This window comes from Nyctereutes procyonoides, unplaced genomic scaffold (assembly GCF_905146905.1).
Source record: "Nyctereutes procyonoides isolate TBG_1078 unplaced genomic scaffold, NYPRO_anot_genome, whole genome shotgun sequence".
Taxonomy (NCBI): Eukaryota; Metazoa; Chordata; class Mammalia; order Carnivora; family Canidae; genus Nyctereutes; species Nyctereutes procyonoides.
In genome coordinates, this window is record NW_026575144.1 from 13,746,245 (window position 1) to 13,771,546 (window position 25,302).

The 25,302-nt window shown below is 46.8% G+C and overlaps 1 protein-coding gene across 3 annotated transcripts in view; it reads left to right on the plus strand.

The window, feature by feature from the left end:
- SLC35F3 (solute carrier family 35 member F3) overlaps positions 1-25,302 on the plus strand; it is a 126,109-nt gene that overhangs the window by 6,650 nt on the left and 94,157 nt on the right. For 2 of the 3 annotated variants that reach the window (XM_055308856.1, XM_055308858.1), the window contains exon 2: positions 9,063-9,387. In XM_055308856.1, coding sequence (XP_055164831.1) covers positions 9,063-9,387 — 325 coding nt within the window. Of the gene's footprint in view, positions 1-9,062; positions 9,388-17,791; positions 17,890-25,302 lie in introns of those variants that run through there. The other variant, XM_055308857.1, reaches the window with a different exon arrangement.

A 25,302-nucleotide genomic window follows, 5' to 3' on the forward strand; every position in this document is an offset into this window, starting at 1 on the left:
GTAGGAAGTGGAATCATCTGCCCAAAATCCTGGATGAGGACTGAAGGCCTGCAGAGGTGGGAACAGGTTCAGGAAAGCTGCATTGGAAGAGCCAAGAAGAGATGTAATTCTTAAAAGCTTTTTTGGCGAGGGATGCGTTTTCACTGGTTAAGACACTGTGTGACTTGGGAGAAGATGTGCGGGGGAAGAACGCTGGGCGAGGGTCAGGAGCCTGACCTTTCCTTTCCTGTTCCCCCACTTGCTAATTAATATACCAGACATGTCGCCTCACCTCTTGGAGCCCTGCCTTCTCTTCTCCGAAAAGATAGGAGATTAGAATAGATCTTCCATCGGCTCTTTCACAGGAAATATTCTGAGTCTATTAAGCAGCTTACTCATTAACAGAGATGGGTTTATCTGATTAAAATCCTTCACTGGCTATCCTCAGAGTGCAGAGCTCTGAGAAAAAGAAACCCGGGACAAATAAGCAATTTGGCCTATATGTGTATTTCCCCGTGCCCAGTGCATGTGTGCATGTATGTATGTGCGTGCGCGAGCACATCCATGCAGATGCACATACTTTCAGAGGTGACTTTGCATTTGAACATGGGGAGGCAAGCCCAGCTATGTGAGTACAACTTGCCATGATTCTTCAGCAGCAGGGATCTGATGGTCCCCAGAGAGGACTCCCAAGTGATAGGGTGGTGCAAAAAAAAAAAAAAAAAAGGTATTGGAAGACCTCAGAGAGAAGCTGCAACTTCCAAGTACTGCCCAGGGCAGGCCTGAGTGTTTTCGTAGAAAAGCCTCCTGGCCTGGGGATTAACTGAGCGACATCAGCCTCAGTTGCTGCAGAAGGTAGAAGATAAAGCTTAGGATGAGGAGTTTCATATCTTAAGGCCGATACCACATTCATCCTCGTTGGAGCACGTTTTGTCCTGCCTGTGCCTGACCCTGCTGAGAAGTTGGTTCAGAAAACAGTGCTTCATTCTTCCAGATTAACTGAATAAGCATCCATGCCATCAGTTAAAATACGGCCCTGTTGTCCCTCTATCTGCCAGGGGAGAAGGCCCCAGGGCACTCCCCTTCCTTCCTGCAGAGCTGCAGTCTGCCCGGAGGGGTCATCCCTGCACACAGTCTGCCCTCCTGGAAACGGTGGCTTTCCCTGTGGGCCCCACCAGCCTGAACCAGCCTGAACTCCATCCAGTCCACACACAAGTCCAAGGAATCCTCTAACCCAGGAAGAACCTCAGCAATGGGGATTGGTGTGTATTCACCCGGGTTTGTGTGTGGGTCATTGGTAGCTCACAATATCACCAGTTTGTGAGTACCTGCTGTGCATATGGAGGCACTGTGTCCCAGATGGCAAGGTTCCTGGGAGCTGCACAGGCCATGCCTGGCAGGGCACACAGATCAAAACTGGCGGAAACACACCCCTTGCTTCCCTCCCAAGGCAGACATCGACTTTTCCTTCCCCAAGGCACACACAGCTTTATTTAAAGCTTACCTGTAGCCAGTCATTTTCTCACATGTCACATTTGCCTGAGGCTGTGTACACGCCAGGATTGTCTTAAATCCGCTACATGAGGTGGCATTGTTTGGACACCTGGGGATTATTGGGGGACCTCCAAGGAAATGGGGAGTGGGGTGCAAATGCCTGGGCGGATGTCTGAGATGTCATTACTGACATGGTAGTGATGGCAGGGGCAGCCGGCCACCACCCCACTCTACCCCCCAAAAAGCAGCCTTCATTCACCTCCCAATTCTGTATCCACACTCAGCAAATAATTCAGGTTTTTAAAAACAATTTGGCAGCAGCTGTGTGTTCTGTCTCTGCAAACTGCCTCCAGGACTCACTTTCCAACAAAGGCATAAGCAATGCATGGGAGGCACATACATGTGAGATAGTATCGAATATTTAAAATTTAATCATTGGTGTGGTTATTTCTCCGCCTAAAAGGTTATCAAAATAAGTACTATGTCATCTGCAGCTTGTTCCCACATCCTGCACAGTGGTGCTCACCGTCTGTGCCTCACACCCCTACAAGCACAGCACACACTGCTGGGACATCCCCAGGTAGTCTTCTTGGGCTTCCATAAGTAAGTACCACAACCTGGGTGACTTAGATGGCAGACACTGATTTTTCTCAGTTCTGGAGGCTGGAAGCCCAAGATCAGGGTGTTAGCAAATTTGGTTTCTGGAGAGGTTCTCTGCCTGGCTCGTAGATAGCCACCCCTCACTCTGTCCTCATATGACCTGCCTTCCAGGAGAATGAGCTCTCTGCTCTCTCTTCTTTTAGGCCAGGCCAAGTATAAGATCAGGGTCCCACCCTTAAGACCTCATTTGACCTTAGCTACTTTCTTAGAGGCTCCATCTCCAAAATGCAGCCACACTGGGGGGTTGGGACTGCAGTGTATGAATTTGGTGGGGAGGACACAAATGTCCAGTTCCTAACAACCCCCCATTCCAGCATGGAAACTCGTGGCTCAGAATCCCACACGTTGTCAGACTCCTCCAAGTTTAAAAAACAGGGTCTGTCCTCTGGAAACCTCAAGTCCATCTTTAGTGATCTGTACTTCTGAGTGGGGTGTTTGGCACCATGACCCTGAATCCACTTTTGTCCAGGAGAATAAGGATGCTTTCCCTTCCTGCTGATTCTTTGGAGTTAGACATGCTTGGAATTGCATCTCAGCCACTCACTAAGCCATGACCATGGAAAGTAACTGTCTGAGCCTCGGCTGTCCAATCCACAAAACAAGAATACTCCTACTGATCACAACATGATGACAGGTGAAAAAAGATCCATGAAATCTCCTTGCAGAGAGCAAGACATGTATACTGGGTATTTAACTGTCACTTGTCCCTTTGCTTCCCTGTGCGTGTCCTCCCTTCCCCCGTTACTCAGGGTCAGCATCCAACTTTAATTACCTGTGTATTCTATGTTTTTCCTGTGCCCAGTGCTAGTCAGGAGCATGATCAGGGCCTCACCATGTCTGAATAATGGGAGTATTTTCAGACCCTGAATCCAGAATCCCAAACAGATGGTCTCACAGTATAGGTGGGCATAATGGGTCAGGGTATGAGAAATGGGGATTGCTTTGGGACATCCAGTGCCTGTAGTGGCCTATAGTGGATAGCTTCTTCTTCCCTCTTCTCCAAACCACCACACACACACACACACACACACACACACACACAAACAAACAAACAAAAAAAAAAAACAGGCACCTGGGTAGCTCAGTGGTTGAGTGTCTGCCTTTGGCTCAGGGCGTGATCCCGAAGTCCTGGGATTGAGTCCCACATCAGGCTCCGCACAAGGAGCCTGCTTCTCCCCCTGCCTATGTCTCTGCGTCTCTCTGTGTGTCTCTAATGAATAAATAAATAAAATATTTTTAAAAAACAGTCATATGTAAATTCACTGAGCAAGTATTTAAAAAGTATATGAGCTAAACAAAACCAAAATTTTAGCATTTTTAGGAGATGAATTACACTTGCAAACGGCCATGAACCAAAGCTTTCTTCTGGGCTCTTTGTTTTACAAAAGCTACTTAGTTGGGTGGCCTGGGCCTGAACTGGTATGTGCATCAGTGATTAATAAATGGGAAATGTAGGCCCTCTTCCCTAAGCAGTCCAGGAAAAAACAAAAAGTAGACTCTAGTTTCCAGAGCAGCTCTCCACCGTGTCCAGTTTGGACAAAGCTATAGGCACTGAGCCTTCTTAGACATGGGCATGCAAGCAATACCATGTGTACTCAATGACAAGTGTCAATAAATATTAGTTGGATAAGCAGCCCCGAAACATAACTAGTCCACTCAGGAGAAATGAAAACATCAGTCATACCGAGAATGCTATAAAAACAGCATTCACTATGAATGCTATCAGTGAGCATTCCTAGCAGCGTTATTCACAGTAGCCAAAAACAGGAAATGATATATGGATCCATCAACTGATGAATGGGAAGTGTCCATACGGTGAAGTACTACCCAGTCATGAAAAAGAATAAACTATTTTTACATGCTATGACATGAATGGACCCCAAAGACATTATAGCAGATGAAAGAAGCCAGATGCAAAAGTCTACATATTTATATGAAATATCCAGAATAAGCAAATCTGTAGAGGTAGCAGCTTTGTGGTTGTCTCGGGTTGGGAGTAGAGGTGGGTAGTGGCAGGTAGAGCAACAGGACTCACTTTGATGTGATGGAAATGTTCCAAGCATGGATAGTGGTGATCATTTCACAATTATCGCCTTTCTTCTGGGAGGCTGGGACTAGGCCAGCCAATGGGCCTTTGATCCCAGCTCTGAGTTCCTTACCCCTAGGAACCCAAGACATGACTTGGGCACTTTCTAAGTGCAAACTTCCCAGATGCCTTTTCAGAGAGTCACCAAGGACCTACTTATTCCTAGGGGACCTCAAAAAAAAAAAAGGTTAGTGTTCTCTTGGGAGTTTGGAAGAGCCATTTTATGTGAACTTTAAGTTAAAAGTAAATGCTTTTCTAATTTTTCTTGCTTTCTCATTATAGAAATTGACTTTCACTAAACATTAAAAGCCCCTAATTCATTTTCTCAGGGAAAAGCAGTAGACAGCTCATGAGACAAAGGACTTGCCTTGGTCTCAGAATGAGTTGGTGGCTAAACCAGACCTCCAGCTCACCCATTATGCCCTAGAGTTTCCTCATCCTGAGCAGACACTGTCTCTAGTTGCTGCTGGTACTTGACCCAAGATTGTGAATGCTTTCTAAATGCTGGTAGGAGACTAGCATTGAGTGTGATTTTGCAGGTGGTAGGGCTGATGAATGGTTTCAATGAGCGCAGAGCTCAGGATGGAAGTTCATGCATGGATACAGTTACATCTCACCATGCCATGGAGTACACATTGTGTACTAGAGAAAATTTCTCTAGCATGTACACACCTTTTTCTAAAATGGCCAGTGGAAGCAACTCAGGCAACAGAATAGGGAAGACCCCCAACCTGTCAGCCAGTGCTTCTGAATGAATTATGTGGCATAACCAAAAGGAGATGCTTGACTCCACCCTTACAACTTATGTCTGTATGACCATTGAGCCACAGTGTATAATCTACTTTGCATCGTTCCCAGAACTGTTAGCTAAAGTGCAAGGTTAGGATGGAAGGCACAAGGTCAAAAATAGAGGGATAGTTAGTGGGAGGGAGTATTGGGACAGTGAGGGTGACATAAATAGCATTCCTAGTACTATAATAATGGCCAGAGGAGCTGGAGCAGGAAATATGCGTGAGGCTAATTCAGTGGTGATTTCTTGGAGGCAATCTGGACTTTGTCTTTAAGCTGCTATACTAAAGGAGTGAAGTCAGATGCTGAGGAATCCCTTGACTTGCAATTCAAGATGGGAAGGAAAGTCAGCAAAAGTTTCCTCCACTTGAAGATTTGAGAGGCTTTTGAGAAGGGGTACTGCCCCCCAACTTCACCCCCCGCTATAATTGCTCCTTTCTGAGACCCAAGCGTAAATTGGACAATGCATTGAAAATGACCCTGAGGATGGTGCATGATGTGGGACGCATATGCTGCCTTTCAAATAGTGGAGAATCAGCACACCTGCAAACCAAATCTATTACATCACTCTATTCTTATTCCTTGACTCATTTTAGGTGTTTGTTATAGACATTAGGGCACATACTTCCTAAATAAAATAAGACATCCGAATTTTCTCCAGTCCTTTTGGACAATCTGGCTGAATGAGCAAGGCAAGATCAGGTGTCCCAGTGGGGCAAGGCAACAGTGGCTCTCGGATCCCACTGCATCACTCGCTGCCCCTCAGCAGACCATGTATATTCCCGATTCTGAACTTTGCTTCCCTTTTTACTCAGAGTCTATTTTCAAGACCCAGGCCACCCTTCTGCTTCATCTGTTTTTTTTTTTTTTTTTTCACTGTCATCACAGCCCACACTGGTCATGCTTTGTTCAGGATTTCCATTACAGCCAAATCTGTTTTGCACATAATTGTTCTGTAATTCTTTCATAGGTCTGTTTTGTCACTCCCAGACAGACTGTAAGTTCCTGAAGAACAGTAATCATGCTTTATATTTATTTTATTGACTGCCCGGAGCTCTTGGCCCAGGGCAGATGCTTCATGGTGGTTTCCTAGCCAACTGAGATGTTCCTATGATATGTCACACTGTTTGTAGCCCTCTGAGACTTACAAAGCCCGTGCCTTGCATTCAGTTAAATGAATGCTGGATGAAATAAAATACGATCCCAGTTTTGCTGTGTGTGTGTGTGTGTGTGTGTTACAAAGACACAAAAGACTAGGGAAAATGCAGCAAAATCTCAGTAGTATTATCTTTGGGATACTCAGATTAGTATGTATTCCTTATTATTTATGCTTTTCAGTACTTTTGTAAATAAAGAATATTTTTAGTTTATGTGAAGTAGATCCACTCTATCAGAAGTATTAGGAATGAATGAGGTAATGAAGTTGGTAAATAGTTATTATTATCATAATAAGCTCTGTACAGTGAAGTGAAAAACTTGCAATGAATTCAGTTTGGATGCCTAGGATTCTTTGTGGGTCTATTCCAGTGTTTCCCAAAGTGTGTTCCAAGGGACACCATTCCTACCACAGGTGTTACATTTAAATAATATGGAAAATAGGGGTGCCAGGGTGGCTCAGTTGGTTAGGAGGCCAACTCTTAATTTGAGCTCAGGTCATGATCTCAGGGTTGTGAGATTGAGTGCCACATCAGGCGTCGTGCCCATCACGGAGTCTGCTTGAGATTCTTTCCCTCTCCCTCTGCTCTTCCCCTGACTCATGGGCGCACACTCTCTGTCTCTCAAATAAATATTTAAAAATAATATGGGAAACACACATTCTGTAGCTGTGGAAATTCACAATGTCCATTAACCCTGCTATTCCTAAAGCAAAAGAACCTGGCTCTGATCTACATAGAGTTTTCCAAACTTTTCTGATCATAGAATCTTTTTTCTTATAGTGCCTGTTAACATGTTGGGAAAGCATTGTTCTACCTGATTTTTAAAGAATAGCATATATTTTTAGTTTTGAATGTCTTTATATTGTTTGTGTATTATTAATTTTCCCTTGGTTAAATGATTCAAAAGGATGACAAAGTTAAAAGTATAACTTCTTTATTCCAAATCTATCACAGTATCACGTGATTTGGTGACTTTTTCTGTCATCATAACAGTACGCAACATCTGTCATCGCTTAATGCTTTAAGTTTTAAAACTATATCTACCACTAAATGAAAAAAAAAAAACAAGCCACAAGTCTGAATTTACTCACCCTCCTCCAGAGTCCATCTTCAGTAGGAAGTTACCCGTGTGAAACTGTATTTTATTTTTCCACAGATTTTTCATCATCTCCATAATCATCTTTTCCATATGAGTTTTTGGTAGTGGTAATGATAGTTGAGAGATTACCCTCAGCACTGCTGGGAAATTATCCCAGTAATAAATTGTCGCAGGGCTAACCCACGATGTCAGGTAATACAGTGTATAAATTGAAATGTGTGTGCTTCTATCTGAAATTGAATGTGCCTGAAGTTGTGGGGATTCACTGGGAATGAAGACAAGACATCCTAGTGGGAGGGCATAATGCAGAAGGATGGGAATCTGCTTTGCTTTTGCCCTTCTATGGTTCTCCTGTCCTCCAGTCCATGACAGAAACATACAACTTGCTGGAAGCTTGGAAGGCACTTAGCCATTTGATTTTCCAGATGCTTTCTGGCTATCATATATACTCACATGAGAAGTAAGAGGAAGAGGGAAGTTAAACATTAAAAAAGCAGGTAAGGAAGCACAATATAGGTAGTGTCAAGTAGGATTTGGGCTAGTAAAGGATATGATCTCCCCTTGACTAGCCATGTGAGGCTTGGGATTACCTTTGGCTAAAACAGGTACAGCTGGACTGGCAATTCATAATAGGATTAGCTAACACCTGTATAATAGGCTACTCTAAGGATTGTACCTCATGGAATTATTTTGTTTTAGAAAGTATGATATACAAAGCTCAGTTTAATGTCAAACAAAATATAGAGAGTATGTTTGACCCCAGTATATTTTGCACTATCCCCCGTACCCCTGTGGTGGAGACAGCCTGTTAGCACTAGGTGCCCCTGTTTAGCCCAGTGCCAGGGCAAGTGCATGATCTCCTGGAAATTTATGTCTGTCCCTGGTTATACCCTATGCAAGTTTCAGTTCTGTTTAAATTTCCAACTGACTGACACGCACACACAATCATGAATGAAAACCAAACAGTGGAAAATAACATCTTCTCACCTCCTCATGATCTGTGGGAACAGCACTGCCGCAGAGCCCCGCTGCGGGCTGCTGCCTGGTTTCCAGAAGTCACGTGGCTTGGAGTGGAGTGTCTGAGGCCTTCCGCAGCACCCGCTGCCAGAGGCTGTGGTTTTTAAGTAACACTTGGAAGTAGCACTGAAGGCCATCAGCAGGAAGATGAAACAAATAAAGGGATAAGAGAGGAAAGTCTGTTTTGGCTATGCACGCAAAATAAGATGAGCTTCTTGACTCTTGGGCCTTTAAGTAACAGGCAGGACGAGCTTCTTTCAGTGTCCTGGGAGCTTTTAGAGGTCAGGGCCTAGGACCTTCTCCTGCAGGAATCCTCAGCTCCCTGGATGCCTGGTGCCTTACAGCACAGCAGGACATGTGAGCTGATACAGACCAGAGTGAAAATATTTCAGCCTGTGTGTGCTGGAGAAGCATTTCCTGAACACAAGTGTGTACGTAGATCACCTGTTGAAATGTAGCTTCGGCCTCTGCACTTCTGGAGTGAGGCCTGGGATGCTCTGTCTCCAGCAAGCTGGTGGGTGGCTGCTGATGCTACTAGCCCACGGAACACACTTTGAAGGTCAAGATCCTGGAGAATAACAAAACCAGTGAAAATGTCTTCTGTTTAAGTTTGATTTCAGAAAGCTGCCTCCATAACCCCTCATCCCCTCCCTGGGGTGGCAGGCCATGATCCTGGCAGTGTGCTCAGGTGCCTTCTGGCTCCTGCTCACCCCTTGGTCTGGGGCACCGAGGAGAACGTGTGGCGCCCCCCCTGGTTAACCAACCCCTTCTTTTTCCCCAGGGGAGGAGCGCCCCCGGGACTCCCCGGGCCCGGCGGAGGCCCAGGCGCCGGCTGGGGCAGAGGCCGGCGGGAGGACGAGCCACCCCTGCTGGAGATGCTCCCGGGCGCAGCTCAAGAAGATGTTCTGGGGTGTGGCGGTGGTGCTGTGCGTGTGCTCCTCCTGGGCAGGCTCCACGCAGCTCGCCAAGCTGACCTTCAGGAAGTTCGATGCTCCCTTCACCCTGACATGGTTTGCCACCAACTGGAACGTTTTATTCTTCCCGTTGTACTACGTGGGGCACATCTGCAAGTCCACAGAGAAGCAGTCTGTGAAGCAGAGATACAGGTAGGCACCTTCCAGATGGGAGGCCCTGCTCTGGGCTGCTCTCCTGAGCACTGGTGCTGCTGTGCTGTCCTGGCAGCTGGTGCTCTGTCGGGTCGGTGGGAGCAGTGGTGAGAGTTCACGGTGTCACTTGCTGTCTGAGTGGGGCAAGGATCAGGATTCTCCCCCAAACCCAGGATCCCCCCACTGCTTCCTATGTCTTCTGCCCTAGGAACTCCTTTATATGAAACAAAAGGCAACATTTTTTAGAGAAAGTCTGTGATAGGTTCCCAGAAAGTGTAAAACTGGAACAATTCTGTCCCAGGAGTAGCTCTGTTACCACTCCTCAGGCTGGGGTGAGCAAAGTGAGCCCATGGAGCCAGGTGATGTGGCTGCTTCCTGCAGCTTACCTTCCCTCATGGAAATGTTCACTGCAAAGAGTGGATTGCTCATTTTCTTTCCAACCCAAGACATTGCCTCCTTTCGTTATGCGATTGCATGGGTCTGATTATCTGGCAGTGTGGCTCTCAAAATCAAAGCAGCATCTGAACTTTGTTGACAGCACTTTCTCAGATGGAGTCTATTGGTGTGACCTTCCTTTCACAGAGAAGCCAGAAATCCTGACAAACCTCTTCAGAAGTCAAATCATTGGTGTTGACTTTGAGTCCTTACCTTACACCAGTTGCAGGATCTCATGGTTGCCCTAATTGGGGGGCCCTCTGTGGACTGTGTCAAAGGTTTCCTGCTGCCCCAAATCGGATCTACTCAGAAAAGAAAAAGGAAAGAATGCTGGCCAATGTGACTCAGTGGGCCCTGGGAACTTAGCTTTGGTCAGCCCTGGTGGTGGGGAAAAGATTTGAAAGTTGAAAGCTTCTCACTCCTTCCCCACTGCCTTTTCTCCCACTTCACCCCACCTCACCAGACACATGCCCCATAAAACCACCATGTCCCCTGTACCATCTGCTTTAAGCTTCAGCCCTATTCTGGAAATGAGTAGAAGTCACAAGATAAATGAAACATCACAGGTCCAAGGAGCAAAGAGTTTGGGGGAACAGAGGTCTAGACTCCGCTCGGGATCTGTCTGTGGCAATCTACCATTAGATGTCACTGTAAAGTTACAGGTGGAAGTGTGAGGTGCCCAACTTTTTTCACGGTTCAGACGGAACTTGGATTGGCTCCTTTGGAAGAACAAGTTGTAAGTCAGACTGCTGATTATAGAGGAAGGGGCTCTGAGGAAGTGTGGACTGAGTCATGAGGCAGCCTCACCCATCCCCTTAGTGGAAAAGACTCTGAGCAATGTCTGGGAACAAGACCTGGTGCAGGAGCAAAGATCCTGGAGCCCAGACCTGGGGCCCAGGCCTGGGGTGTTCTCAGGATTGAATTAAACCAGTGGCTCCCAGGACCAGCCAAAAATTACTAAAGAGGCACTTAATGCATCTCTCCTGAAGAGCAGCCAAGAGCCAACTGAAGCAGATTTAGAAATGTTGATAGGGCCCATGATTGTCCCCAAGGCAAGAGGAACATTAACGGTCCGCTTTTGGTCGCAGTCAAGAACAGATCCTCAGTAATCGGATGTATTTAACAGCCTTGGAGCTCTGAGCATAGTTTGTAATTAGGAGTTTGCCTTTCTTTAAACCGACTAGAATATTGACCTCCTTCCTCTTAACAATAAGCTGAAAGTGAGCCTAGGTGCCCTTTCTTGAGGGAGAATCACTGGCTGAGATGACGTGTTTTTCCTTGCCTGCACACTGACACAAGGGGTCCCCTGAGGGTAGCACTGGTGGCCATCTGGCACACGTGTCTTCCACATGACATGGCTCACCTACCTCTGGACAACGCATACACTGTCGGCCCCTGGGGCAGGCCCTGCATCCCTTAACCGACTGCCAAGAACAACCCAGAAGGAACCATGCTTGGTGGTGGTTAAAAAGTCCAGGCAGGAAAATAAAGAGGTCACTGAAGTGGAATTAGTTCAACACAGATGTCGGTCACCACCACTTCAGCTCACTGGCTCCCGGTAGAAAGTGTCTGGGAAGGATCATGAAAAGGTTATGGAGGCTGAGTGGGCTGGAGGGCAGGGGAGGGCAGGGCCGGTAATCACAACAGGGTCAGGGAAGCCAGCTGAAACCCTGCCCATTTCTACAATAAAGCTTAGCTCCACCTCTTAAAAAAAAAAAATCTCTCTTAAAACCTTTTTAAAAATCAGCTCTAAGCAGAGCTGCTCATTTACCACCGAGTTACTGGGTAGCTGGTCAAGCCCAGCACACTGCTGGAGGGTCACAGGAAGATTCTTTCTCAGGAAAGGGAGAAAGAATTAACATCACTGACTTCACTGAAGAGGTCATAACACTGTCACAATCACATTGGGAGTCCCCTAAACAGACTCAGGGATTCTCAGAAGTCAAGGAAAACCAAAATCACATCCCATTTTTGTGCTTTTATCAGAATTAGTGCCAGCAAAGGAAAGATCTAGAATCAACTGAGGAGACATGTCTCTGCAATTCTTCAGCAGGAATCTGGGCAGGAAAGGGCAAAGGTAGAGACCTTTCTTAAAGAGAGGAAGGCAGTGAAAGGAGCTCTTCAGGCTCTTGGGAAGCAATCAGATGGGAGTTTCTTTTCCCCAAGGCCTGTGCTGCTAGGCTTCTTCCCCCGTGTGAAGCTAGAAGAGTCAGCCAAAGCACAGACGAAGGCATACATTGCCGGGCACAGAGCTCCTGAAACCCAGCCAGCTCACGTGGGATCTTGCTGAAAGGTGGATGCTGACTTGGTAGGTCTGCGTGGATCTGAGATTCTGTTTTCCTAAGGAACTTCCAGGAGTATTGGTGCTGCTGGACCACGGGCCACACTTTGACTTGAATAGCGTGGTGTTGTGAGTCTTAGCTACAGGCTTTTAAATGCTGCCAATCTGACCAAATGGAGGAACCAAGATTCATGGTACCACGTAGTACTGATGAGTGACTCACTTTGGGGCCCTGGAGATGTTTGAGCCCTGGTCGTGTGCCACTTTCGAGGGAGGAGAGGCTCCCCCGGCAGTTGTTTAAGATCTGGGAGCCTCAAATGCTCATTTGTAAACGGAAGCTGATGACACATGCACCATCCTGCACAAAAGATTGTTGTGTGATTAAATGAGACACTGTATATGCAAGTGCCCTATAAACTGAGATGCCATTAAAATGTGAGGAACTGTCACTGTCCTGTGCTGTCCTCTGTGGGTTACATCCAAGGATGTAGCCCCTGCTTCATTTAGCGACTGCTTCGTGATCTATTTACATGACAGGAGTGGGTCTTAGAGCAAGGGCTAGCTCAGCAGTGTCATGCAGGTGTTATTATGCCTTGGAGAAATTAGCTCTAGGCCCTGCTAGCTGCACAGGGCATCCTAGAACTGATCCCAGCTTCTCATGCTCGGGCACTGTCATCAGGAATTAAGAGTGTGAATGTGAAAACCCCCCAGCCCAACCATCGTGGGTTTTCAGTCTCATGCCTGTGGTCCCCTGTTGCCTGCTGACAGCGGGCCACGTGAATGCACCAAGGAAACAATAGTGCCAGGGACCCAGATAGGCTCTGGCCATGAAGATGCATGTGGGTGTTCTAGATACTGCAGACGTAATCGGAAGAGGGGTCCCAGGAGTCTCCTACTGAGCTGGGCACCTGGCGGGGAGGCTGCATGAGGTCCGTGCTCTCGAGGGGTATGACTTGCCATGACAAGAGGACAGCTGCTCAGGTCCCAGGGGCTGCCACAAGCAGCAGAGAGCAGCCAGAGCAGATCTGGGGCTCCTGCACGCTTGTCAGGTCTTCCAGGAATTTCTACCGGTAGTGACCTCTTTTCATGAGCAAACGCTAGAGCCTTCTGCTGTCATGCAGCTGCCAAGAAAGCAAATGATACAGTGGTGATAGATGTTTTTCTCTGCCTTCCGTAGTTTCAGGCTACTGTAAGCTAGCCAACTGATTCCGTTTCAGAAACACTGAGAAACATTCTGAGCCCAGAAGGGGGAAAGGGCAGTTTTGATGCCATGCCTTTCATCTCAAATCCTACCAGGGCCCAGTGTGTACGTAGCTGCACAGACGTAATGCAGGAACCGTGTGTGGTCTCACAGCTCTGATATCCAAGGTCTAGGAAGCAAAGTGGAGCAGTGGTGAACCAGAGGTTCTTGCATTCTGGAAGTGGCACTGCATGTCTTCTCTGGGTGAGGCATCAGGGACACACAGTGATAAATGGGCACCCGGTGTGGGAGTCAGACAGGCAAACAAGGCTGGGGGGGCTATAAGTGGGGGAGCAGAGAAAAGGGGAGAGGCCAGGTGTGTGGGGCCCGGGCCCGGATGGGAAGGCTTCTTCAAGCAGACAACTGAGGAATAACCTCCCTAAAGAGAAACAGATGGTACTGGACCCTGGGCAGACAGAGTAGCACGAGGAAGCAGAGACTGCAGAGAGCATGTGAGGGAGGGAGCTCGACTTGGCTGTGGGAGGTAAGTGGGGTGGGGGAAGTTGGGCAGGAGCAGCCCCTGGTGACCCTCCCACACCTTGCAGAGAGGTTTGAATGCTGGCATGAATACTGGTGGGGGGAAGGGTGCACGGAAGGGTTCTAGGTCCAACAGAGAAGCCATCAGATGGAATCTAGAAATACCAGCAGTGATGTGCTGCAGAACATGGAGTGGAACACAAGGCTGCAGGCCGGTGCAATCGAACAGACTCGTTGACACTTGTCACCATAGGAGCACAACTGAGTGGGACAGAGACCCACATGGAAACCAGACGAGCTGTAGGGAGGAGGCAAGTGGGAGGGTGGGCAGCCAGTGGCTGCAGCGTGGGTGCGTGGACAGGGCAGGGTGGATGGGAGAGCTATAGTCAGATTGTGGCCCAGACCCGAAGGGCTTTGGGTGCTGCTGGATCAAGGGCTTTATGCCCTAAGCAGAGGGATCCTTGGGAATGTTTTGAGTAGAGGACAGATAGCATCAGAGCTGCTTTGAAAAAGCTTCAAATGCTTATCCCACAACTGGTTACGGAGTATGCCCCATTTCACATCAACAGTACACTGACTCTCGTGTTTTCATTTTTTGTTTCTTTGTAGGATTCTTTTAGGGACAGGGAGAGAGAACCTAGTTCCTGAGAGAGGCCAAGATTTTGAGTATAAATCTTGAAGTATTGCAAAGCCAGATCTCTTGCTTTGGATGGTCACTTCTTCAGCCTAAAGCAAACCTTTATGTTGGTGAAAAGCATTTCAGTGATCATTTTCTTGCCAAACTCAGGCATTCTGAAAACAGGGGAAATCTTCTTTCCAGGAAACTTTGGCACATGTTTGTGGGCCCAATGTGAATGCTAGGGCATCATCATGGCAGCCCTAATTAACAATGCCCCAGCACATTTCTGGCCTTCCTGGTGCCATAGGACCTTCCATCTGATGGGAGCTGGTGGGCCTCTCTGCTTGCCCTTTCTTACCCTGAGCCCCAGACATGCTCTGGCCTGTTCTCCTGTCACCAGCTCTCTAAAGGGTGGAATCATGGCAGGAGGGGACTTCCACTCTAGGAGGTTGTGGCTCTGCCTTCGGTCATTCTACAAAATCGGCCAAGTTTCTAGGTGCTACAGATACCACAGTGACCAAAACAAGTGAAAATCCCTGCCTTTGTGGAGCTTACATTTTAGTGGGGAAGCAAACAATAAGTAAAATAATGATAGGTCACGTAAAGCAAGGCTGGAGGTGCTGAGTGGGGAAGTGATGGTGTCAGGCTGGGGACCCCTTTGTCTGTTGAAGGGACCTGTGGTTACCCCCAGCATCTCCCCACAACACTCAGATCCAAATGCCAGGGTTAGCCCTGCTTACCCACCGGCTCGTTCATTCTTAATTCCTACAAGCATTAATCAACAAGCTTCACCAACTGCCTGCTCTGACCCTGCACCATGGGGCACAGGGGAGCAGAAGTTCCAAGCACGTTCTTGCCCTTGAATTGCTCATAACCCAGTGGGTGAAGCTACCTTTGTACCCCTGTATACCGGTGTCAGGTGGCAAGGAGGCCTCCACTGGGACTCAGGAGCCCTGGTTAAGCTACCAGCTCAGAGGGCCTGAGCTGTCTTATTTTCAAGAATCGTCAACCCCAAAAGCAGCGATATGTCCAGAGCCCTTACAGTTGATATTTGATGTTTTGTTGTTTGTTTTTGTAAATGGTTTAGAAAAAAATGGGCAAAATTGGGGAACTTTAGTTTTTAATTGGCCTGTGTCTTCCAGTTGGTGACAAAAAATGGCAATGGCATATAACCATCTTTATGCCAGGAGACTTTGATCAGGCTTGCTGCTGAGGAAGTGCACCTTCTCCTTAACCTCCCCCCCCATACAACACATGCACACATGTACATGCACACACACACATACACACATGCTCACACACCATCACTCATGTCACAGACATGCACACATAGCTGTCTGAGCACACAGGCAATGGTCCAGGTCTAAATGGGAAATCATAATGGATCCTAGTGTCAGCAAAAGAAGAAATGAGATGGATGTAGCTGATGTAGATGTAGATTGTCTCTGCCTGTTTTAAAATATCATTTCAAATATTCAAGGATATATTAGTGGAGAAACAAACACAGAGCATTGTCCTCATGACCCAGATGTTGACGCCCTCCTGTTTTTCCACCAGGTCTCCCGGCTCTACAAGGTCCAGCCCTGTGTCCTATTATCACGGTGTGCATAGTTTAGCTGATTTGCTTCTCCTTACATATGATCCCCACCTCACTGATTCATCTCAGCTAGACAGCTGCTGGCTACATCCCAGGGAAATGCAGTGACAGCCAGGGTCTCCCATACATGAGTCCAGAATATACCACAAGTGATGCTTCAGCTCTCACTGAGGCAAGAAGGAAATATCATATTAGCTCCTAGTCTCCTCTATTCCCGTGTACTTCAGCTCCCATTCTTCCCCTGTTTATCTGAGGTCTTGTTAATCCCTGAAAGGATATCAAGGATTTGTCCTTGAAGTCCAGCAGTTGATGGAGAGTATATGCAATTGCATCTTCAGTACAAGGAATTCAGCTGTAACAATGTTATGCTTTCCCAAGTGGCTTCATGGAAGTTTTGTAAAAGGTCAGATCCAAAGCTCATGCTTTTGGGATTTGAAGAGTAGCAGCCATTTAAGTAATTGCCATGTCAGTGTGATTATGACTCTTTGGGGGGTCCAGATGCCCTAGGCTAGACTCATCAACAAGAGATAAAGTAAAATTGTCAGCACAAAATGCCACGGCCCTTGTGAACATTTGCAAAATCTGTGTTGCACAGCAGGTGTAGAGCAAGGAGGGGTGGCTTTCCAGAGTGAGAATCCTGCAGCCAGTGGCTCTTGTGGAGCAGTTAACATTGGTACAAGTCAGACAATGGAGAAGAGCCCCTGTGCATGGAGGCAGGAAGGTTCAGAGGGGCATGTAAAGTGGGTAAGGGCTGCCAAAGGGTGTATGCAGCTGATGTGTACGGGAGACATAGACCCCACCCCCATCCTACCCAGGTAGTGTTGAGCAATTTCTTACTTTCCATGTGATTCTTAGTTGTACAGTCAGGGCTAGTAAGCCAGCTCATGGGCATACTGAAATTTAAAAATTTCACCACATTTAGGGGAAAAAATCATCTGCGTGGAGATCTCAAAAGGCACTTTGAGGATTCTCTGATCCAACTCATCCATATTATCAAAGAGGCCACAGATGCTTAGAGAGAGGGCATGAGACCTTTGTTCTCTTCAGCTCCAGACATCTGCAGAAATACTGCCAGAAAGGAAGTAGGTCAACACTCTTTCCTCCTAGGGAAAGAACATGGAGGCAGTGCCTGGGCAGGACGGAGCAATAGTGGGGAATAAAGCCACCAGCCAACACTTGGGCACAGTGATAAAATGGTAAGAATGCAGGCTTGACATTGGACAGCTCAGGTTCAAAGCTCAGCTCTGCCTTTATTTTGCTGTGTGGCCATAGATTGGTCAACCAAAGGCTTCAAGCTTCACTCCTTCTCTGTAAAACAGAGCCCCTAATACTCCACCTCTGAGGGTTGCAGTTGGGATCACCCTTCCTCTGGGCTCTCAAAGCTCTTGTCTAGAGCTTGTGCTCCAACTGCACATGCTTAAATATGATAGGATGTTTAAAGACCCAAACTGCACTTGGTCCAAAGGTGGTGTATCCATCTTCAACTGACTTCAAATGTGAATCCCCAGACTCACAAAGACCATGGTCCCTGCTCTCTTCAGATTATAAGATGATGGTGATGGTGATGGTGATGATGAAGGTGATGGTGATGGTGGTGATGGTGGTGATGATGATGGTGGTGGTGATGGTGATGATGGTGCTGTGATGATGATTGTGGTGGTGATAATGATGGTGGTGATGATGTTGGTTGTGGTGATAATGATGGAGAATATTCCAACCACAGATAACTGAATCTTTCTCTTCATGAATATTCAGATAAGCCATGTAGCTGGTGTGGAACCCACAGCAGAGAGACCAGTATCATACCCTGTCATTATTTTGGGCTGTCAGGATGGAGGCATTTCTTGGCGGAGGTGAGCTTGGAAGCAAGTTTGACAGGCAAAGGACAGGGAACTATGCGGAATCTGAGCTGAAAGCCAGACAGAAATTCAAGGTGATTCATTTGTCTAAAAAAGCAATGTCCTGTCAAGGTCTTGATGTTTTTTATTTTTTTATTTTTGGAAACTAAAAAAGACAAAGGGGGGAAATGCTGGTACTGTGCAGAATACTAAAACAGATGCATGTCATTTTTCTTCCACTGGTACTACCTAAGCCTTTATTGTACACAGCTCTCAGCTAAAGTGGAATGGCCACCCATGTTCCTAGGAACAGACATTATAATGGTTTCCAAAGCCCTTGACATTCTTCCTGCCCCATACTAGTGTGCACTTACTAGTGTCATCCCACACCAGGCCCCAGGGATACAGGGAGTTAACAGGGCCACATGGCGGAGGGAAGGGACCCCATGCACTGGAGTCAGGCTGGTTCACGTTCTCAGATCCACCACTTACAAACTGTATGATTTTAGATAAGTTGTTTATAAGTGCTTCTTTTGCTTCAGCATTATCATATTTAAGAATGGGGGATGCTGGGATGCCTGGATGGCTCAGTCGGTTAAGCATGACTCTTAGTTTCTGCTCAAGTCATGATCTCATGGTTGTGTAGTCCAACCCCACATCCAGCCCCATGTCAGGCTCCATGCTCAGTGGGGAGTCTGCTAGAGACTCTTTTCTCTTCCCTCTCCTTCTGCCCCTCCCACTTATGCACACATTCTATCTCTCAAATAAATATTTTAAAAAGAGAAAGCAAGAAAGAAATAGGAAGGAAAGAAAGAAAAAAAAAGAAAGGAGGGAGGGAGGGAGGGAGGGAGGGAGGGAGGGAGGAACAGGTGGGCCAACGAAGCCTGTTTCCACAGGCTGATTGCAAGGTTGGGGGCACTGTGCACAAATCAGCTTGCCAGAACTTGGCCATCGGTTGGTGTTGAACTGATGCAGTGGTTACGCTCCCTGTACTGCTGGAGCGATGGTTGCTGGGAGGATGGTGGTGAATTTGCATCCTCTGCCATAAGGGCCTTACCACACCTATCATATTTCTTTCAGCTGTTTTCTTTCTAATGGGGCCACAGAGCAAAGGGACTTTGGGCACTTGCATTTTCTCCTGTGTTATTTCTTTATATTATCTTCCACATAGGCTTTCCTCAGCTGAGGAATCGGAATCCTGTGGGCAAAGCAGTCTCTGAAAATTGTTTTGCACAATTCTCAAAGCAGAATCAAACCAAACTCTCTCTGTGGACAGTGTTCATGCTGAGTGCTTCACAGAGGCAGCCCCCTCCCCTTCAGCAAAACACACATCACCCACTTGGTGCATGAGCCAGAGCAGACCAGGCTACACGTGCAGACGCTGTCAGGCCAGTCCTCCATCTACCTACCGCCCAAATCCCTACAGGTCTGGGACTGAGAAGGTGGGGTCTCTCCCACAGAGTCCATGGGGAACTTCACATGCCTTTTCCAGCCTGATCATGCTCCAAGTTACACCTCAGTGGTTAGTGGCTTCCCTGTGCCCTGGAGTTGGTGAGCCTGGTCCTGTACACCTTTCAGTCACTGAGAATGAATATTGGTTTGGTGGTCACATCCCAGATGATCTATTTGGCTTTGTCATAGAAGATGGCAGATCTTGGCCAGAATCAGCTACCTTTTTTGATGTTTGCACAAATTCTATTCTCATGCTTCCTGGACCTTTTAAAATAGAATTATAGTAATTACATTTACCTTCTGAGCTGTTCTCTACTTTAAGTACACCGTAAACAAAATGATTTATATACTTAATGTAACATTTAGGAGCCCATCAGGATCATTTCACACTTTTCTTATCTGAGTGCCTTACTTTATGACACTTACATTTAATGAGTTACTCTCCCATCACAAATACATTATTAATTTATAACACAAAATAAATTAAAAGCAATGGAAACTAAAGCTCCCTTGCTGCAGGAAGACATCATTAGAACCATTATATTATGCTGCTACATGCTTCTCTAGGAGGGAAATGGAAGAGAATTTTTTCAGAGAAAGGCTTTAAGTTCTCCACCAACAGAATGGGGACAGGCTTCTTAATATTTTGTTATGAAGCAGTGTTGAGGGGATTTGGGTATTTTAAATGTTTATTGGTTGTTTCTTATGCATTTGCTTTTATGAAAGTCAGTGTGTTTAAGCCCTGCTCTGAGAGTGTCCTTGTTCCTTGGTAAAGATATTTTCTCCCATGTAGAGAGCAGAGGGAATTGACAAGGTACACATTTTACAGAATCCTTTCTGTAGACTTGTGGGACTTTATAAAGGATATTCCCTATGGAGATGGGATGAAGCTATCCACCTAGGTTTCCCAACTAAGCCCCCAGCTCTCAGGAGTCCTAAGCAAGCCACTATCATTCCTTAGTGCCCTGGCACCAAGGTAGACTGAAGTCATCCAACAGCAGGGATGGGGGACCACATGACAAAGATCCCTGCTTCTCCTGCAGTAGTATAGGGTGGTTGCAAGGAGGGGCCATCCAGCCAAGGATTGTATCTCCCTGCCTCCCTTGGCATCTACGTTGAGCCAAATGACTTCTCTCCAAAGTGATATGTATCAGCCAAGGCAGATAAAAAGCAAGCAGGTGGGGCACCTCGGTGGCTCAGTGGTTGAGCATCTGTCTTTGGTTCAGGTAGTGATCCTGGGGTCCCGGAATCGAGTTCTGCATCAGGCTCCTCGCACAGAGCCTGCTTCTCCCTCTGCCTGTGTCTCTGTCTCTCATGAATAGATGAATAAATGGAATCTTTATTTATTTATTTTTAATAATAAATTTATTTTTTTATTGGTGTTCAATTTGCCAACATACAGCATATCACCCAGTGCTCATCCCGTCAAGTGCCCCCCTCAGTGCCCATCACCCATTCACTCCCACCCCCTGCCCTCCTCCCCTTCCACCACCCCTAGTTTGTTTCCTAGAGTTAGGAGTCTTTATGTTCTGTCTCCCTTTCTGATATTTCCTACCCATTTCTTCTCCCTTCCCTTCTATTCCCTTTCACTATTATTTATATTCCCCAAATGAATGAGACCATATGATGTTTGTCCTTCTCCAACTGAAAAAAAACAAAAGCAAGCAGGCATTTCCTCTGTTGCTCTACTTCTTTATTCCACTGGCTACACACACAGGATTCCCAGGCTCCAAGGGACACCAGAGCTATCAACAGAAGGAAAGTCACCAAGTGGGGAAATGCCACCTGTCTTCCAACAACAGGAATCAGAATTGAACTTCTGTTGTGCCAAGCCTCTGAATTAGGGGGTTTGACACAGCAACCAGCATCATGCTAATTAATGTAGTCCCAATCTTCCACCCCAGCCCACAGAGTCAGAGTTGATCTGAAAATCTATATCCTCAGCCACGGGCACTTGGATTTCCTTACTACCCTTGAGCTTCCATGTGGCTATATATATATATATATATATATATATATATATATATATATATATATTCTGAATATTTTTAAAAATTTAAGTATATCTAAGACAAAAATGGCAGCTTCTAAACACAAGGATAGGCATTATGTCTCTGTTTTGCTCACCTGACTGTCCCCAGCACCTATCTCAGTCCCTAGCTCAGAGGATACACGTACTGGATGCTGAAAAGAGGGAGGAAAGCAAGGGGAGGGGGGGAAGGAAGGAAGAAATGATCACGTGGCCATGTCAGGGTTGTCATCCTCCCACTCACTGTTGGAGCAGACCTGCTGAGACAGCTCCTAACAGACATTTTCCAGAGAGCGGCCCTGGAAGTGACCCTCTATCCTGACAACAAGCGATTTCCCTATTGTCCCAGAATGATAAACTGATCCCATCTTGAAAGAGCTCTCTAATTATCAAGCAGTTTTAGAAAAAGAAGTGCTTGATTATCAGACATGTTTTGGAATTAGTCTGGTCTGAAATGAGTAGGCTCCAGCTCAGAGGGTGCTCCTCTGTATGGTGTGATTAAAGCCAGGATACGAACTCTCCCTTGTGGAGATTCATCTTGGCATTCTTATTGGCTGGAATTCCAAATTCTCTTAAAACTACATCCTCACAACGAGTGGAGGAATTTAGAGGATGTGTGTCTTTAGAATCTTAAAAATGTTGCACACATTTTAACCTGCTAGGAAATCTGAGATTTTACATCTGTTCCAATTACTGTTGCTATTTAACAAGATACCCTAAAACTTAATGCTGTAAACACCCTTCTTGTTAAACTACAGGACTCTGTGGGTCAGGAATTGCAACAGAGTATCAGAGATGGCTCTCCTCCACTCAACAAAGTTGGGAGCCTCCACTGGGAAGATTTGCTGGGCTGGAGGAGGGGAGTGACTTGACAGCTGAGGCCTACAATGATCTGGGCCGTCTTTCCTCAATGTCTGGCAGTTGTTGCTGGCTGTCACCTGCTACCTCAGCTGGGGCTGTCAGCTTGAGCACCTTGACGTGGCCTCTGTGGTGGCCTGGACTTCCTCACAGCATGGTGGCTTAGAGAAGTCAGAGTGCTTCCATGGTGGCTCAGGGTCCCAAAGGTGACAAGGGGCCTCGTTCTTCTTAGCACTTAGCCTCAGAAGTCACCAGTGACATCTCCACCATCCTCTTTCTGTCAAGGCAGCCACAAGCTTGCCCAGTTGCAAGGAAGATATAGACTCCACCCCTCAACTGGAGGGTGGCAAGATCCCTGGAGAATGAACACAAAGATGGAGAGGTATTGTTACCACCAATGTGGAAAATAATGGTCTATCACAACATCTAAAGCACCATGGTATGTGAGGGAGAGTGGTAGGCCTGGCTCATCAGAAAGAGGTGATTCTGGGCTCCACGAGTCTTGGGGTGTAGGAGGCAGAGGTGGATTCTACAATGGAAGCAGCTGGTCCTGAGGAACTCATCTTGTCCTGAAGTGGGAGAGAGGTCAGAATGCGGGTTTGCTCCAGAATCTGGTGGATGTGGGCCTGGCTAGCCCTCCAGCACACGCAAACTCGGTGGGGTCTCTGGGCCAGTTATCTGCTTGCTCTCCACCCCAGGCTTTGGCAGCTGCCTCAGCCACTCCATTCCCCAAGAAGTACAGCCTTTATTGTAAAGTAGAAAATAATGTCAGCTTGGATGAGAAGGCTAATAGAAGTGATAATAGATGACTCAGAGGGTGGAAAACTGCTCTAGAACTGCCAAAGTGTAAGAACAGAGAGATGTGATGTGTGTACTTTCCGGGTGTCTCCTTGATCCCTGTTTCCATACTGATTTTTCCCCCTGCTAAATATGTTAATTATTTTCATGCAAATGGTGTTCAAGGACTACAACATTCCAGGACACTGTTCACACAGTCATTTATAACCCAAGGCACATCCCTTTATGCACTGAACTGCCAGAAGACCTTGCATTAGCAAAAACCACACAGAAGACAAAAAGAGCCATATGATGAGTTAAGACATGAATAGAAAACTGATCCGAGAAGCAGCAAGGACAGCAGAGCAGAGAGTTATTGCAGCTCTGTGGGATTGAACACTCTGAGACCTGGGAGTCTGTGTTGGCTGCCCTGTGCATTCAAGTCAGGTGGTATAAGTAGGGCTGGTAAGGCCGTCCTCAGACCCGGGCAGGGTGCAAGAGAGGTAACAGGCAGGATGGGTTGCCTCGAAGGAGCAAAATCCACAGCCAAGTCCAAGATGGCAGCTCACAGAGCTGGAAATCAAGGTTTGAAACCAAATGAAGTGTAGCACAGGCCCCAGCAATGGCTTCCTGAAAAGTTCAAGGCTAAGTGCATGGGGACACTGGGTGCTGAGTGCCTAAAACAGAAAAGAGTGGGAAATGAGGGAGGAGGCAGTGGATTTAATCTTTGTTTGGCAGGTTGCTTAGTTAGTTGCTCGATTGGTAGATTGGTTGGTTGGTCAGTTGATTTGGTCAGTTGATGGGTTTCCTTGGTTGATGGCCTAGTTGGTTTTTGTTTGGAGGTGTTTAGCAGAGAATAATAAATCACACTGGGAAATGCAATATGGAAGAGCTGTTCCAGGGTCGCCTGGGTGGTTCAGTCATTTAAGCGTCTGCCTTTGGCTCAGGTTATGATCTCAGGGTCCTGGGATCGAGTCCCACATCAGGCTTCCAGCTCAGCCAGGAATCTGGAAGTCTGTTTCTTCACCTCCCTCTGCCCCTCCCGCTGTTTGTGTTCGCTCACTTTCTATCTATGTATCTATCTCAAATAAATAAAATTTTTTTTTTTTAAAAAAAAAAGGAGTGTTCTGGCTGTATGAAGAAGGCACTAATCTTTCTCCCAGGCACATTTCTGTTCTTAATCTTCGTATCTTAATCAGATACAAAGGCCCAACATACAAGTCTGTTCCTGCCAGCAGCACATCACAGTCCAGAAACCAGACTGTCCTTTGCTGCCACTGAGGTGAACAAGATGTTTTCCCCCACCCCCTTCCCGAGTTAAGGACCTCACGCAGAGTGGAGGCCAGCTGTGCAGCCCTAGTAAAGACTTTCAGATGCATGTGGGGTGTATTCCAGGCTTCTTCTCTTGCTTGTTCTTGTATCAAGAGGACGGGAGAGTTGCTCATTATGTGGGTGAGTCTTTGGGAACAAGCCTCGAGGAAGCACGTAGTCACGAGTAAGTCAGTCAAAATTCCTGAGCACTTGCAGGGAACTGCTGACTGGCACAATTCCCTGCGCATCCTCCTGGAATATCATATCCCACTCCACCCACTAGGGCCCAGAGTCTCCTAGATGTGCCAGCTCTGGTGCCTGCTCCTCCTAAAAAGGTTCGCTTCTCCAAGCACAGAGAGCCTCATCCTCATTTCCAGACATGAAGACTCAAATTATTCTATTCCATTTCCCTCTTCCTCCTTGTATATTTGTAGCTTCTTTCCTAGTTTTTCCCTCTATCTCATGTAGAAGTTTCCATCCCTTAACTAGAAAGAAGAATCTCTCACTTCCATTTCCTTCTCTAACAGAGAGGACAGCCCGCATGCATGCCTCACATCACTGGGGACCCCTCAACCAGGAGAGGTGCCTCCCTCTTACCTTGTGAGTCTGAGATGATTCCTTTTGGTTTTCACTCCTGGTGGCACATTTGGTGAGCATCTCAATAGGGGTCTCTTGCCCGCCCCCATCCAGCACCAAATACATCTTGGCATGGAGGTTGCAGTCCCTCGGGTCACCCATCTGGCATGGATTTAGGGCAACAGGCTTGTAGGAAGGGGAGATTGACTATCCTGCTCTGGCCAACACCTTCATATTTATATTCCACTGAAAACAAGAGTAGGTCCTGCAAATTCCGTAGCCATCCTGAGGGTAAATAAGCAAATTCGAATTTAAGTGTTCTCTCCCAGTTCACAGTTCATAAGTGAACTTGACACTTGAGCCCAGGTAGATAACTGAAATCACAGGTGTCCCCAGCAGAGTGACTCAGGCAGACCCAGGAGCTT